Source organism: Limulus polyphemus, unplaced genomic scaffold (genome assembly GCF_000517525.1).
Source record: "Limulus polyphemus unplaced genomic scaffold, Limulus_polyphemus-2.1.2 Scaffold853, whole genome shotgun sequence".
Classification (NCBI taxonomy): domain Eukaryota; kingdom Metazoa; phylum Arthropoda; class Merostomata; order Xiphosura; family Limulidae; genus Limulus; species Limulus polyphemus.
Genome location: NW_013666463.1, coordinates 25624 through 43128, shown reverse-complemented (window position 1 = coordinate 43128; position 17505 = coordinate 25624). Strand labels below are relative to the sequence as shown.

Here is a 17505-nt window from a genome sequence, read left to right as displayed (position 1 = left end):
TAACTTACCTTACATAGTTACTCTATACACACACACACACACACACACACACACACATATATATATATATATATATATATGTATATATAGGTGTAGTAAACTTTTGCTAACTGGTTCATAGTATGCAATAAACTTTAAATGTTTAAGTAGTGATCAATATGAAAATATTTTATTATTCCCACAAAATAAATTCTAATAACTGTTTATTTACCTTTGCACAAGCAACCAGTTCAGAAGCAGCTAAGGCACAATGAGTTGCAGAACTGATTACTCTGTTCTGCAAAACTGGATCATCGCATCTGCTGGCCACATTCTTAGCTTTCAAAACTAGTGCTGCAGTTGAGTTTGCCACTCCTTTAGCCAAACTCAACAGAAAATCCTGAGTAATAAAAATATAAAAAAAAGTATTAATAGCTGACAGACAAAAAAATGAAACTCAAAATAAAAAATTCTAATAGTCAAAGTAAGTACATCACATTTTTTATATCCTTTCCCCCCATATCAACCCATTGCAAAAAACAAACTTTTAGGTCACAACTAGCCATACCTGAACCTTTACTTTCCTCACACCTAGGAAAAATGCATTTCACACACATTATATATCTAGTGTACCTAGACATTTTAAGTATAATCAATAACAACAGCTTGTGGTTATTTGCCTCATCCAAGGTCAAGTCTACTTTTCAAAGACCTTGACAGTAAATCTGTATTAATTGTTTTTGTTTTTTAAACATTTTCTATGCCAATTTCAATTTCATTTTCTCTTTACTTTTACAAACTTTATTTTAAGTTTCAGTAACTAAACTCTCATTTTTTTCACTGTTGATATTATGATAGATGTAAATATATAAAAAAAAAGATTGACATTTATTTTTTTCAGATACATTTTCTATGGAAAAACAAATTTTCTACGTGTTAAAATTTTTAAGATAACTGCAGAAAAAAACAGTAAAGCTTTTAAAATACAAATATTTGATCATACATATCTTCTAGATTAAGAAATAAATTTGAACACCAACAGTCTTGTAGTTCCAAGCATGAAACTGTATGAGTACAATCACTTGGAATAAACAAATCAGTTTAGAAAAAACCAAATTAGTTCCTCAAAACATTAATAACATAATTCTCTATTTGAGGTTTGACTTATCAAACCTCAAATGACAGCCATATGGTGATTAGGAAAGACTAATCTGATGGGAATTTATAGTAATCAGGTACAACTAAGCTAATGGCACCAGGTAAAAAGACAGGACTAATCTCATGGCAATGGATGAATATAAGTTATGACTATTACTAATTTTGATATCAACATATAATAATCAGGCACATTTATTTTAGATATTCTTGTAAAGCTACTCAAGGGCTATCTGTGCTAGCCATCCTATTTTTGAGCTCACAGACTAGAAGTAAGGCAACTAATCTACAGCACTCACTGTCACTTGGGCTATTCTAACCAAATAGTAGAATTTGACCATCTCTCTTATAATACACCTACTGCACCATAGTGTGGAATGCAATATTGAGACAACAAGATATGAACTAAGGGCCTTAGGGTCCAGGGCTAAGCATGCTAACACTATACCATGCACAGCCAGAATTAAGTACAATTAAACTGATAGCAACATATGATAATCAGATATGACTAATGTAATTGCACTTTATAGCAACCAGGTTAAGACTAATCTGTGCAAACTAGTGATGATGATGTTGATAGCAACTTGGTGAAAATGTCTGATGGGGGAAAACATTAAGCATATCAAAAGTAAAATGTGAAATATTTTTTATTTATTTTCTACTATCTTAATGTTGAAAAAACAATTACATTATTTTAAACTTACTCAATACTAGCCACATTATAAAGAAACCAAGTGTAATCTAAAAAAAACGTTTCTTGAAACATTAAGAAAAATATTCTTTCTAACTGAATTTTACCTGTACATCCTTATTAACACCATCTTCTTCACCAATGGTATACAGGACACCATGGCTAGCTTCTCCAACTCGTGTGGCAGCTTGGATTAAGTTCTGACGAGGCTAAAAATAATTTTGAGACTTTGACTTATTTTAATAATTACAACTAGCATACTTTTCCTGTTTTAACATGGTTACAATTTCCTGTTTACTATACACATCATTTTGTCATCTATAATGTACATTTTTAGCTCACTCATAAAAATATTTTTTGAAGTAAACTTACATAAACTTGATATACCTGTAAGTAATGCAATGGGCATTTTCGTTTTTTCTACTTAAACATAAAGCCATTTAGTGGAACACCTTAATAAAATTGCAGGGCTGAACCTTCAACAATACAAAGGGTGAGAAGATAAACAAAACTAAAAGTAACACAACAAAACTTTCTTCATAAATAAACTGTATTTACATGAACACTGAATCAAGCTGATATTACAAATTTCCCAGCATCCACCACCAAATTCCAGGAAGAATGTAACTATACTTAATTGAAATATGAAATTTTGACAAAAGATTATTAGAAGACATTTTTCTCAATATGGCCATAACTACTACTGATTATCAAGCAAGTAACCTTTGTCTACAAGTGTGAAAGCAGAAGCCTAACTTGTAGTCAAATTTTCATGTTTATTTGTTTTTGAATTTTGCGCAAAGCTGCACGAGGGCTATCTGCGCTAGCCATCCCTAATTTAGCAGTGTAAGACTAGAGGGAAGGCAGCTATTCATCACCAACCACTGCCAAATCTTGGGCAACTCTTTTACCAATGAATCGTGGGATTGACTGTAACATTATAACGCCCCCACGGCTGAAAGGGCGAGCATGTTTGGTGGGACGGGGATTCGAACCCACGACCCACAGATTGCGAGTCAAGCACCCTAACCGCCTGGCCATGAAGGGCCTTTTTCATGTTTAACCAACTATACTAGAATTGGCATAAAAACTTATACATTGAAGCCTTCAAAGTAACGTCATCTGATGGTAGAAAGTATATATAGTATATTAAACTATCTATAAAATTGTCAAACCTCTGTACTATCAGGTTCAGCAGCTTTCAGTAAGTCAAAAAAGGCCAAGCAAAGGCCTCGGGCAGCATCAAGTAGCTTGTTTCCTTCAGCTTCATCCATTAGTGCAGCTATCATTTTTATATCTTTAGACATCTCTGGGAGGTTGGTAGTACTAGAGTATGAAAAAAATCAAATATATATACACACACATACACATGTACAAATAAAAATACATATATATACATATATAATTACTTGCATGTGTACTATTTCTTAATTATTAGTCATAAAATGAAATTTTATAATTACCTTTGACCCAAATCCTGGATAGATATAATTTTTTTTAGTCATAATGAGTCTTACATAAACTCATTTTTATTTGCTCTGAAGACATTTTAAAGTTTCTGTATATTAAATCAAGATTTCAAGTTGTTGTTGTTTTTTTGGGATTAAATAGTTAATATATTTTAGTTATTTTTCTGGGGATAGTAAGTTTTGCTTTTATTTATGATTTACAAACCGAGTTAATTTACAGTGACATTGTCTGTACATTTCTACTTTAAATAGTTGTATTTACAAACACAAAACAGCAATGCATTCATATAGGTGCAATATTCAGTACAGAAAAGTTTTAATATTTCATATTTTGGGAAGGCTACTACGGCTACCTGCCATCATCCCTAATTTTGAATTACTAACCATAGAGAAGTTAACCAATCAGTAGCACACCTACCACCCACACTATGAGATTGACTGTCACTCTTATAATGCACATATAGGTTAAAGTGAAGGGAATATTTTGTGGTATCAAAACCATACACCTACAACAGGGATAACCCACACCTTTTAAAGAAAAGAGGCCAGAATCTATCAATTAATATTTTTTATTGCTGAAGGTGAAGATAATTAATCAACAGGAAAGCAGAATTAAAATATACAGCTGTTAGGTGGTGAAACACACTAGAAGCATATAATATGAAAATCTTACCATGATAGATCATGTTATATGTTATTACTGTAATAACATGTCAGTGAAGACACCTGTGATTCTGACATACAAGGATACTTTTGGTTCACAAATGAGGCTGATGTTTTCAAACTTGTACATTTGTAATAGTTCCTTTCACTACCCTTTCAAGCCGTCTCCAAACTTTATGAGCCTGATGTTGCTTTGTACATATTAATCAGATTTTTATGCATAAATATCAACCCTTATATGCAATACACCTGGATTTTTATATCATATACCAGTCTTTTATTGAATATATTGCTATTGACTGAAAATATGTTCTCTTGTTATTGCATGTGTCATATCAAAGATTATCATATAGTATCAGAGTTAATAATCAAATAAGACAAAGAGAGTCTTAATGTTTTAACTATTCTCCCATGTCATGATTTCATGTAGTTGACCTTGCATAAACCTTATTTTAAATCTATTTAACATCCAATATGCAAAAGAATGAATTAGAACATGGGGGATTTGGTGGGTTACAGAGGGTTGTCATAACTTCTGGCACTCAAGTTAGAACCAAAAAATAAGTATTCTGACAAAGGACTGTTAACTTAAAACATACTTTACTGCCAAAAGGACTCACTTTTTAATAGTATTCGGTCATGGGAAGATGCAAAGTTTAGGGGTACTAGAAGAGTTCATGTTGGTGTTTTATGGTTTGTCAAATAAAAAGTATTAATGAATATTAGATCTTGATTGGTTTAAAACCATTGATAGGTCTATATTCCCTCATGTTCCATGCTGGTGATGCTGACCTGGTGCTATTGCTATTACTTCTGCTACTCACGCTGTTCTACCACAATACTGCTTTCTCATTCTTCACACACCAGACTAGCTTCTGCAGCCGATTTTAAGAGTGTTTGTCTGTGATTTCAAGCAGGAACCATCACAGCAAAAACAATGACGACGGGACATGCTACAGTACTGTTTTTGTAACACATTGATGGTGTATGCATTGTCGCAAAATGGAACTGCAAAACTCAGTAATATCAAAACATATTGTAAAACACTAAGAATTCCTCATCAAATAATAATCAACATGCAATCTTCTCGGGTAGCCACAGTAGTTTTTCTCTAACTCGTTAGCAAAATGCTTTAGCTGACTTATCTTTGAATTGACCTGCTGGTCAGATGGAAACCCTTCATCTTATTGCTCTTCCCTTAACCTCTTTTTGAATACCATACGTGCATCAGCAGGCTTCATTGTCACAGCAAACCGAAGAAACTCTATAGAAATGCAACATGGATTGATGTGAATATGTAACTCCTCAAGGAACTCGGGACTACATCAGCCACATTTTTCAGTCATGTGATATCTGTGTGAATTTCACTCTCCCGACATAGATTATATCTCCCTGAATATTTTTTTTACAAGATATTCCAGCAATTGACCTGCTTTTCTTGTGAGATGAGTTATGCTGACCATGTTCAAAGAACTATTTGATATTCTCTCGAAAACTGTGGAGAAAACAGCTTTATAGAGCTGAGGAACCAGATCTTGTATTGCACATGTGCAGCTACTGCTGTTTCTGGTGGGATTTTTGATGGGGGTATATGATTTACACCCTCATAGCTTAGAAACTAGTATGAATTCAGCTATACTGATGGGAAATTCACATTTCAATCACTACAAGAAGTTCAAATCTATACTTAGAAAGAGAGAGAGTACCAGAAAGCTTTGTTTGAGAATCCACCCACATAAAATGTTCCCCTGACTTGCAGACTGGGTGTTAATATAATTTACACAAAAAAGACGTGATTAAACTTTTTTTCTTAAAGTCTTAAGTTTTTGTTATCCTGTCTTCTTATTTTAGGATATATATAAAACAACAAAATACATTTCTGTGTAGCTTGATGAAGCCCACAACACAAAGAATGAAAAGTCATCCACTCCAAATATGTGCATCTCTCAAGAATTCCAAATCCAGTACAGTTCACTGGGTATAAAATTCCTCTAAAACAGGATCATGTGTAATATCATGATAATCAGATTGGAAAAATCACCACCTTATAAAACAAGTTGACTTCAATAACATTTGGACACTTATACTGTACAACCATCCATCACAAAGAAGACATCAAGCTGGAGCTTTCAGACTGTTCTCACTTTGCAGAAACAACAGAGCCTGCTGATGATGTCCACACATCAAACTTGAACTGAAGCGCAATGTTACAAACTCCAAATTAATATGGTTTTATATATATATATATGACCTTAGTTGTAGTTGAGAGTAGACTAGTGGATTTTAGAGAAAAACGTTTCTTTTATCTTTATTTTCAAATGTTATTCAGTGCTAAGGATTTGTTGTTGATGACACTGGTGATATGTCAGTGTAATACTTATGCTTATCTATTTTTTGTTGGTCCCAACCAACGATACAATCAATGTAAAACTTATGGTTGTCTATTTGTTGTTGGTCTCAAATGATGATATAATCAGTGTAATATTTGCACATCTATTTGTTGTTGGTCCCAACTGATGATATAATGAGTGTAATATTTGCACATCTATTTGTTGTTGGTCCCAACTGATGATATAATGAGTGTAATATTTGCACATCTATTTGTTGTTGGTCCCAACTGATGATATAAGGAGTGTAATATTTGCATATTTATTTGTTGTTGGTCCCTACTGATGATATAATGAGTGTAATATTTGCACATCTATTTGTTGTTGGTCCCAACTGATGATATAAGGAGTGTAATATTTGCATATTTATTTGTTGTTGGTCCCAACTGATGATATAATGAGTGTAATATTTGCACATCTATTTGTTGTTGGTCCCAACTGATGATATAAGGGGTGTAATATTTATACTTATCTAGTCCACCTTCAAGTGAGACCACGATCTTGACTTCAATGAAATTTGAATGCTTTTATGATACACGATCATACACAAGACATCATAAACTGGAGCCCCTAGACTGATCTTTCACTCTCCACAAGCAAAACAACCGCACTAATAACATCCTGTATGTATATATATATATATATCTCAGACTTGACCACACAGAACATTTTAGAATAACTGTGTTATAAACCCTAGAATGTATATCTAAACCAACAATACAGTTTCTTCAGTAGTCTGGTAAAGGTCTTGGCACAGAAATGAAAATATCATATACTCCTGTAATACAGGCAATTTTTTCAACATAGTTAAAAGAATATGGTGAATATGTTTTTAAATTAATGGATAAAGTGAAATGATAAAAATATTTTACTCTATTCCATCATGACCTGTTAGTATGCTGATGACTGGGTAACAAAGAGATATATAATCTTAAATCTTACATGATGTTGATAGCTGCATTCACTCCAGGATGGTCAACATCATCTGGAGAACCTAAAGATTAAATGGTAAAATTGTAGAAAGAAGAGTTTGTAAAAACAATTAAACTTCAGGTAATAAATAAACACATTGTTCATACCATTTCTTACAGAAACTAATTATTTCATTACATACACTTCTGGTAATAAATAAACACATTGTTCATACCATTCCTTACAGCAACCAATTATTTCATTACATACACTCCGGTAATAAATAAACACATTGTTCATACCATTCCTTACAGAAACCAATTATTTCATTACATACACTTCTGGTAATAAATAAACACATTGTTCATACCATTCCTTACAGAAACCAATTATTTCATTACATACACTTCTGGTAATAAATAAACACATTGATCATACCATTTCTTACAGAAACCAATTATTTCATTACAAACACTTCTGGTAATAAATAAACACATTGTTCATACCATTCCTTACAGAAACCAATTATTTCAAACCACTGCAATAAATCTGAAAGTAATAAGGTTTGAAGAATTCTCAACTATTTAAATGTTATAAAAAAGTGTAAATTATTAAAAATTAAATTAAACATTCCTACAGAAAGATTTTTTTTATATCTAGAAACCATTTGATTTTAATACATAGTATTGTTTATTTTTTACTTTTAAAGAAAAACAATCTTTTAAACCCAATATTTAGCATTTGTAAGTGCAAATTTTACTTAAGGAAAGATCAACAATAACATAACAGTAAAAAGTTTCACTCACCAGATGTCAGTGTAACCACCTGTGCTGTAGCAGCATTCATTGCTCCAAGATGAGAAGACACACTTTGTTTCTTAACATCAAGTGTGTTCTGTTGCCACTGCAATGAAGCAGGATCTGTTCCCATTTCAGGAAGATCTGCTTTTTCTTGCAGTTCCTTCTGTGCTGAATCTATGGCATCTCGTCCAGTATCGATCGTGCTAAGTAGAGCTTTTTGAGGTTCTGTCAGCTTACTGTGAACTTTTGGATGCTGTGGCTAGAAAATGAGCAACAATATTGAATTGAAATATACCACAGGCTATAAACATTTCTCCAAAACAACCCAATTTAAACTTCTAACTTTAAGGTATTTTGAAACAATCTATGCACATTATATTTTTTCACCATATAAAAAATTTTTAGAAGGTTGATACTGAGCTTTTATGGAATGTCAAAATGTTACTAATGTTAACTTTGTAAGTTTTTCGTTATACTTCATTATCTTTGCACACATACACAAAAAAAGATTTTCTAGTAGTTAATAAACATGAAGTAAAAACGATTTATTATTAAAAGTCTGAACTGATCAGTCTGAAAATTATTTTGGATAGAAAGAAATCATCTTTTAAGCCTATAAAAATTTTAGATACGATAAGATCGGCCAAAATGTGAAAGTAAGATGCAAACTGTAATTTAGATTTTTTATTTATAATGATTTAAAAAGATCACTACTGTTCAGTCAAAGCTGTTGAAACAAATTTTGTGATTACTTGAAGCTACGGCTAATTTTTTTCTGGGTGAATATACTCTAGTCTCTTTTTGATTTCAAAAAGTACGATATAAAATGAACAAGCTAACTACTTCTTTTATAAGTTGATAATTTTCTCCTTTAAACAAAAACATCTGTTAAATGAAGATTTTATCAGTATTAGGAAAATATGCACATGATTGCAACTATCTTATATTACTAAACGCATATATATGATTAGGTTCTACATTTTGAAAAATGGGTAAACAATATTTATTGTCATTACATACACAAACAACTATAAATACTCTTTTCATACTGTCTTTTAACAGTTATGCCAGTAATGATTGCTTTTTTTTCAGCAATGTCAAAACTACCAGGGTTATTAATACTGAAAGCAGTAACTAGGTGTCAAATATATTTCATTCAACCGATCAATCATATAGAAAAACTTTCAACTTACTGTGGTAGGAGAGTGGGCACTGTGGACTTGTCCTTTTACTTCTCCATATTGAGCACCTTGCATGTGGCCTGTGTTATAGCTTTGAGCTCCTATAAGTTATGTTGAAAAAATTTAAAACAATTCAACTACATCATTTTCAGTAATATTTTATTTGAAGATCAATAAACAAGTTTTAGATAATTTTACTCTTTTGTTATAAACAATTACGAAATTACAATGTGTAAGCAAATACTTGGTAAGTATGCAACACACACACACACACCAATAATAATATTAATTAAAGGACAATCAATTGTATTTAGATCAGGCATGAATGTCTTCCTTATAGCTTGTGAAGTACTTCGGCAAGTGCCTGAATTAGAAAGCAGAACATTTAGAATTGGCACTCGTACAAGATGTTAGATGGGGCCTGGCTTGGTACTTAAATTAACATGTTTCACTGTAAACCTGTAACTGAGCTTTTCTCTTATAAATACTCAAATTACTTATCCATACTGTGTTTCATATGGGATGTCTATACTGTTGATGCTAAATAACATGATAAAAATACATATTTTGTACTTTTTAACCCTTTCCAGATGGGTCACAGGTCAAAGGCCATGTCATTGAGTTTGTTGACTCACACTCAAAATTTTATTGAACTACTATTTCATGAATTTAAGTCAACAAGTTTGGTATCAAACTGTAGATTATAATTCAAATTTTAGTATTATACATTATTCAATTTCTTAATTTAAAAGTAAATATATAAAAAATACAGTTAAACACGTGGTATGTTGAATGCAGCGCTGGTTCAAATTAAATGTCTGTGATGTCAAAATACTAAGTCCATAGTTTCGTATGAATTAGGAACTCAAATTACCGATATTGACAAGCTAGAATATAAAATAAGAACATATTATATATTTACTATTTGCTAAGATATCGTTCATGTACTAAATTAAACATAGTGAACCCTACCCCCTCTTTCCCTTTTTGGAAATGCTCCCTTATATACACTTACTTCTATATGTAACATGAATAACCAATCAAAAACTTAGAATGTCCCCCTAGTGGCTTTCTCAGCCCTTTTAAATTCTTAAGACGTCATCTCGTTCTTTCGACCCAGAAATTTCAAGGAGGTAGGTTGTATCTTCAGTCTGTTCGAAATTTCATCTTTCTTACGACCGAAATACAGTTTAGTTACTAAGCTTGATAAATTATAGTGGAATTCTATGGTATTCATACAGTAGTTTATGACTTTTTGGATATTCAACTGTATATATATATATATATAAACTCTAAAAAAACATTGCTTTACAAACCTTAAGACTTAATAAAAAAATGGTATTTAGCATATGAAAGCATTGTAATGTTTATTGATAATCTGCCAAATTTCATTAACAAATGCTTACTAATTTGAAAGTTATAGAATGAAAACTATAATAAGCAAAAAATGGTTACGAGGTCGGACCCAGAAACTGAGCCAGTGCTGAAAGAGTTAATCAGCCACTCATATACACACACAAAAATAAAGGTTATCCGGTCCTATGATATATACGTATAGATAGCAAACCTGGTTCCTTCTCACATGAAATACAAGTTTTTAATAATTTTTTTTGTACTTACCATCTGCGGCACTTCTCATAACACCAGGAACTGCTAGTGATGCAGAATTTACATGAGATAACTTTGCTCCTGGAGTGTGCTGCATAATTGTGGCTCTAATCAAAGACAAAAAAAAGTCATCCTTATACAATTGGTAATTATCTAGTGATAAAGATATCAATAATTGAGTTACAAGGCTACAGGCATAAGCATTTAAATGCTTATAGAAGACAGGCCTGAATGAATCATGGGCAATTATATAAAAGTCCTGTATAAGAATATGCTTATTCATCTGACTTACAGGGAAGGTAATAAGTAAAACCTTGATGTGAATGAGAGATAATGGCTTAGCTATACATAAATTTTTACTCTAATGGTACTGACAATGTTAAAAAGTAATGAAACCTTATCTACAGTGAGGTTATTCCCAGTGTTTTCAATTAATTTCCAAGAGCTGTAAAATTATTTACTGTTACAATTTTATTTAATAAAATATTATCATCATCACTCAAACCTAATCAGAAGTTGTTGTGAAAAGTAACAAGCAAATTAGGCATTTCTACTATTTAAACATCAGATAAAACCAATTCACTTCTAACTAACAATGTTATATTAAATTTCAGAATATTTATCCATAGTACTGCACTAAAAAAAAAACCTACACACAAAGATAAGTAGTAAATTGAAGTCAGTATCTAAAATGCAAAAATCTTGAAACCAAAACAAAATACTCTCTCAGCTACACACACAAATCACAGTATCTGCTGTATATGGTGTTTTTTTTAATCGAAACAAAAACAAAATTTAGTTTTATAAAATAAAAACTTTATAGTAAAGTTTTACAAGAGTGTAGTAAGACTTAAAAATAAGTGATTAAACTCTACAAAATATGTAAGCATTTTCACATATTAAAATATGTGAATTCATACAAATATAAAATTATTTTATTTGCAAAAATTACACAAGCTGTAAAAAGTTCATCTCGAGTTTGAAACTATCTCATCCAGTAGTTTGTTTTTGCAAAACAATAAAAAAAACATACAACAGATGTGTTGAACCTACACATCGAGGTGTGAAAAAATTAAAGTAAAAAGACCAAAGTTCCAAATAATGATAAGAATCAATTTCTTTTATTGACACTGTGAGTAAACTGCATTTTATAACAAATTTTAAGTATGTAAGTATACCAATTTTCAAATGTCTAACCTCAATCGCTCATCTGACATACAATACAATTCTTAGATGTTAGAATAAAATCTTGAAAACAAATACTCTATTTATATCGTAAAGTGAGAATATTTTTATTCAAGGTATATTTTCCCCATTTGAGAAATATATAAAACTAAAATTTTTACTATCCAATACTAACCTTGACCTTTCCTGCTTTTAGCATGCAGATAAAATAAGTTTTTTAATATAACATAGAAAGCAAAATATTTCAATATTTTCTATTATATTACATAGACTAAGGCAATAACTAAATCAACTACATTACAATATTGATAAGAATACACAACATACGTGTTCATTTCTTGCTTGGTTACTCTGCAGTAACATTATATTTTATGTATTTTTCATGTATACTTTTGGTCTGAATTACAAATGAAGTTCCAGTTTGTTAAACTTTAGACTACACTATAATATTTTAGTTTTGCCAATCTATTACAAAACCTGCATTTTTAATTAAAAGGACTTTCAAGTCAAAGGCTGTACAAATGACTATTTAATAAACTGCAGAGTACACTTTATTTTTTACTGATGTCTTTTCTAGTTTTGAATTAATTGAAATGATACAGTAAAATGTTTTTGTATGTTAATAAATTAACTTGGAGAGTGAATATTGAGCATAACTCAATAAAATATTCAATATCTAGCCTGCATTATATGTATAGTAAAATGTTTTTGTATGTTAATAAATTAACTTGGAGAGTGAATATTGAGCATCAAAACATCATATTAACATTTGTTTTTATTTCAACAGATACTACAACTCATTAATTGTGTTACTTAATGCAAGTAATAATGATATCAATACTACACAAAAATGTTGGTATCAATAAATTAGAGCAAAATTCTTTTTCAAAGTACCAAAACTCAACAAGCTGTGTACTTTTCATCTATTGGCAAAGTTCTGAAACTGACTTTTATATTTATTTCTTTGAATGTTTTATTCTAGTTACTTTTTGTTTGTTTATAACTGCAATACAAATCAATACAAATGCACCATTTCTATTACGAAGGAATTACATGGGTTGAAAAGAATGTGTAAAACAAAAAAAGAAGCTGATATCATCAGAGCAAGATTATTAAAGAATAAATTTTCATGATCAACTTTGAGCCTCCACCTAGTGGTTTGACTACAGCAAGTTATCTCATTATATTTAAATGCAATATCAATCACTGAAAATTCAGTCATTGTAATATTCAATTACTCAAACAAAAATGATTTTCAAAGCCACTTACTTTGCTGGTGATACACTATCTTCTACCATAGTGGAGCCTTCGTTGCCTTCTATTCCAAAATGGTCCTTAGATTTTTGCTAGAGATGGAATAAAAGTACATTTCATAAGTGAAATTATAATTTTATCACATTATATCCATTCAGCTTAGATTTATCTTTTAACAACCAAAAATAGGTGGTATGAGTATAAATGATTACGGCTGTGATGAAATTAGAAAATTTATTTACATACAGTTCTTTTAACTTGGATAAACTTTATTTGATTGTATAAGAAAACAAATTATGTAAAAATATATATATATATAATAAAATTTTGGAATTCTCTGACAAAGTGAAAAGGAAAGAAGACAGGATTAAAATCAGTATCCTTACCCATAGTATAATTACCCACCAATCAAGCTAGCTGACTTTTAATTGTACCAACGTCATAAAAATCATCAAATACTGAAATTTTAGGTAACTATGTATGCAATAGAATTTTTTTTAGAAAACAATTGGCCATGAGCAATAAATACACAGCAGTAAAAATGTATCTCAGAATCTGAAATATGTAAAAGTAAAAGAATTCAACATTTTAAGTGTAATAAATTTAATTCATACGAGAAAACTAAGATTGGTTTGTTTCTTTTAAATATTTGCACAATGCTCCACAAGATGCAATCTGCACTAATCATCTCTAACTTTGAACTGACAGACTACAGGGAAGTTAACTAGCCAAAACACCCAATACTTGCTCTTGGGCTATTCTTATTAAATACTGAGTGATTCAAGCATCACTCTTATAATGTGCTCATGGCCTCAAATTGTGGAGTATGATTTTGTGGCAAAGGGGTGGGAACCGTGGACCCTCACATTCATAAGTCAGCACACTAACCATTTGGCCAAGCCTAGTCCAACTCTGTAAGAAAACTCACCTTTTTTAAAATAATATCTATATAACCTGCAATGAGTTGAGAGATATGCTCGCCCTCTGTTGTCTGAACAGAATAGTAAGAATCAGAGTAGTCACCAAAGTCCTATTGAGAAAGAACAGAGAAGTTTTGTTATTCACATTAAAATAACACATGTACTATTAAACAAGTAAAAACATACTAGATGTACAATTTTAAAGTTTATGCAGTGCTTAAATTTTTACTAATAAAAATTACCTCTACAGAACTGCAACAAAAATCTGTAAGGTTGGCTATGTGTTACACTTAGCACACACAGTAAATACATCTCAGAAATAAACTTGTCACATATTGTGACATTGGTAGTTAAATTGTATGTAAAGTAAATGTTTTTAACTAGGTATCACTAAAACTTTACTTTTGGTGAGTCGTGCAAATAAATGTCAGATCGATTTTAATTATAATTAAGAAAACATTTCTACTCTTTGTTTTTCTTTAGCATTTGTACACGATACTTTTATTTAAAAATTTTTAATTTAATTTATAGAAAGCTGTGAATAGCCCCGTTGATGTAAATATGCAAAAAGCTCAAATTAAAATCACTAAAAACAAGCTGTCAAAGAAAACTAAAATAATTATGAGCCCCTCGAGATATAGTTGAAACACACAAAGATATTAAACCTCATTTCTAATATAGAGTATTATAATTAATACTTAAATTCTATGCATACATCATTGTGTACATATGTAAACTTCCATTATGTTCATAGGAAACCTTATGACCAGTAGAACAACACCAGACACAACTGGTGCCAAGAGCTTTAGCCTAATAAATTGTAACAAACTTTTCAATGTCAAGATTTTCCTTTACAGTTTGAAATTTTTGTGAAGAGAAATCCCAAACCTGCAAATTTTCTCCCAAAACAGATGCTTTAACCACTGAAACTAAAGAGATTTACAAATTCCATAAAAATCAGTTCTTGCTTCAGTGAATGAAGGAATCGTCAATAGATTATTTAAATTTGTTGATGACATTAAAGTTTTGGGTGTTACTGGCTGTAAAGAGGATGCTACTGCTTTAAAAAAGGATTTGGCTTATTTGGTGAGTTGTGCAAATAAATGTCAGATGGATTTTAATTATAATAAATGCAAAATAATGCATATGAGATATCACAATTTGAATTACGAGTATAGTTTTGATGGGAGTAACCTAAAAAATGTTAGAAAAGAAAAAATATTATCTTGGTGTTCTAGTTCATCAGTTTCTTTAGTCATCCATACAATTTACTGTTGCTAGTGGCAGAACAAATAGGATTTTAGGTTGTATCTAGAGGCATGTTGAATACAAGTCTAAAAATTTACAACATCAATGAAGGGGTCACTGGTTAGGCCACACTTGGAGTACTGTTATCAGTCTTGGGCTCCTTTCCTCAAAAAAAGAGGATAGGGCTGCTAGGATGATACCTGGGATGGAGATTATCATATGAGGATAGGTTAAGTTCTCTGAACTTATTTTCTCTTGAAAATAGAAGAGTTAGAGGGAATCTGATTGAAGTGTTTAAGATTGTTAAGAAAATTGACAGTGTTGATGCATCATCTTTTTTTCATATTTAATGGTAAGAATGGCAAGAATAGTAAACACAAATATAATTTTTGGCAGGAAAGAAGTCATCATCAGCTAAGACAGTTTACGTTTCTAACAGGATGCCTTCAGATGCAGTTAATTTATGGAAGTTTAAGGGAAAGCTTGATAAATATTTGAATGATAAGAGCTGACTTTTTAGTTTTTTTTTTAAAGGATTTACTTTAACTTAATGGATAGGATAGCCTAGAAGAACCAAAAGGTCCTTCCTGTCCTTTATTGTTAATTATAGATAGTAATGATAGAATTACAGAAAAGTTCATCGGTAACAACTACAGTACCCTATAAATGCCACCACTTTTGAAAACTGAATTTTACTAAAATATTTTTTTAAACAAAAACAGGTCAGTTAAAGGCATACATTTATGGTGTTAGCAAGTCATTGGTTCTTATACGGACATATACAGACAAATAAATACACAGCTAAGTTAATCTGAAATAACAATAACCAAACATACTACCAAGACTTACCAAGGTAAAACTATTTGGTGATGCTGCCCACCTTCTAACTGTGGTTAATGGCCACGTCTTTAATATCTAGAAAAAAAAAGGAACAATGCATTTTACAGATTCTCTGATTCCAAGAAATTATGGAAAAATAAATATTTAAATAAAAAAAAATAGTTCAGAATATCCTACTTCATATTTCAAACTCTTAACTTGGAACACAGTGACAATAAGAATTTTCAACATATAATTCACACCCATCAATCTGAGGTGACTTGTATCTTTCTTTACTTAAACATTTAATATTAATTATCTTTCTTTATGCACAGCATTGTTGGGTCATAGTTTTATTTTCTGAACTTGTTACTTTACACTTCATCCTACCTCCTTAGTTTTTTCATCTAATCTTAAAACACTGTCCTTTGTTACTCCAAGCAAACGAGGAGTCAACTTGTTCTTGCCTTTCATTTTTTCCTGAAAAAGATTGACAAAATAACTTAACAGGTAAAGCATGAAAACAATTTGGTTTTTACCACTTAACTAAAAAATAAAAACAATAAGAATAAAAATGTATTGACTTAACAATCAACTAAAACATCTTTAACCATTTTACACCTATTATCTAACATCAGCATCAATACTGTGATTATTAAAGGTTACATACTGATTTTTTTTTATAAATTATCAATGGGACAATCTTGATGGACCAACACAACTCTTGCTGTCCCATAAATGTTATGTTATTTACATGACATTGAAATTTATCATTAAAAATAATAACTTGAAAACTTATAGCTCTATAAACATAAACAATGCTTTAAAATCTTAAACATTCTGTATTAACTATTTCTTACATATACATGATGGAAAAATACCTGTACTTGAACATAGCTCAGTAATCCTATAGATAAAATTTTCAGAGATAAAATTGTAATAGGCATATTTCTTTCAGTTTCCATTTCAAGGCTTATGTTAAGACAAGCAGCTATGTTGTACCAACCCTTCTTTTATTAAAGTAAACCTTCATTACTGGAAATATGACTTAACGTCAGCACCAACATTGTGATTATTAAAGATCACATATTGTTCAATGTGGTTTATTATTTCACAGAAATGACTTTAAACCTTCATTATTGGAACTATGACTTAATGGCAGCACCAACATTGTGATTATTAAAGATCACATATTGTTTAATGGGGTCTAAAAACATTTTTCAGCATTCAATAT

At 30.8% G+C, this 17505-nt stretch overlaps 1 protein-coding gene across 1 annotated transcript in view; it reads right to left on the bottom strand.

The window, feature by feature from the left end:
* LOC106460878 (talin-2-like) overlaps nucleotides 1-17505 on the bottom strand; it is a 91369-nt gene that overhangs the window by 52389 nt on the left and 21475 nt on the right. The window contains exons 11-21 of the mRNA XM_013920634.2: nucleotides 16662-16751; nucleotides 16302-16367; nucleotides 14213-14314; nucleotides 13300-13376; nucleotides 10858-10952; nucleotides 9250-9338; nucleotides 8063-8315; nucleotides 7287-7338; nucleotides 3001-3151; nucleotides 1933-2034; nucleotides 212-379 (exon numbers count right to left, since the gene is read on the bottom strand). Coding sequence (XP_013776088.1) covers nucleotides 212-379; nucleotides 1933-2034; nucleotides 3001-3151; nucleotides 7287-7338; nucleotides 8063-8315; nucleotides 9250-9338; nucleotides 10858-10952; nucleotides 13300-13376; nucleotides 14213-14314; nucleotides 16302-16367; nucleotides 16662-16751 — 1245 coding nt within the window. The remainder of the gene's footprint in view (nucleotides 1-211; nucleotides 380-1932; nucleotides 2035-3000; nucleotides 3152-7286; nucleotides 7339-8062; nucleotides 8316-9249; nucleotides 9339-10857; nucleotides 10953-13299; nucleotides 13377-14212; nucleotides 14315-16301; nucleotides 16368-16661; nucleotides 16752-17505) is intronic.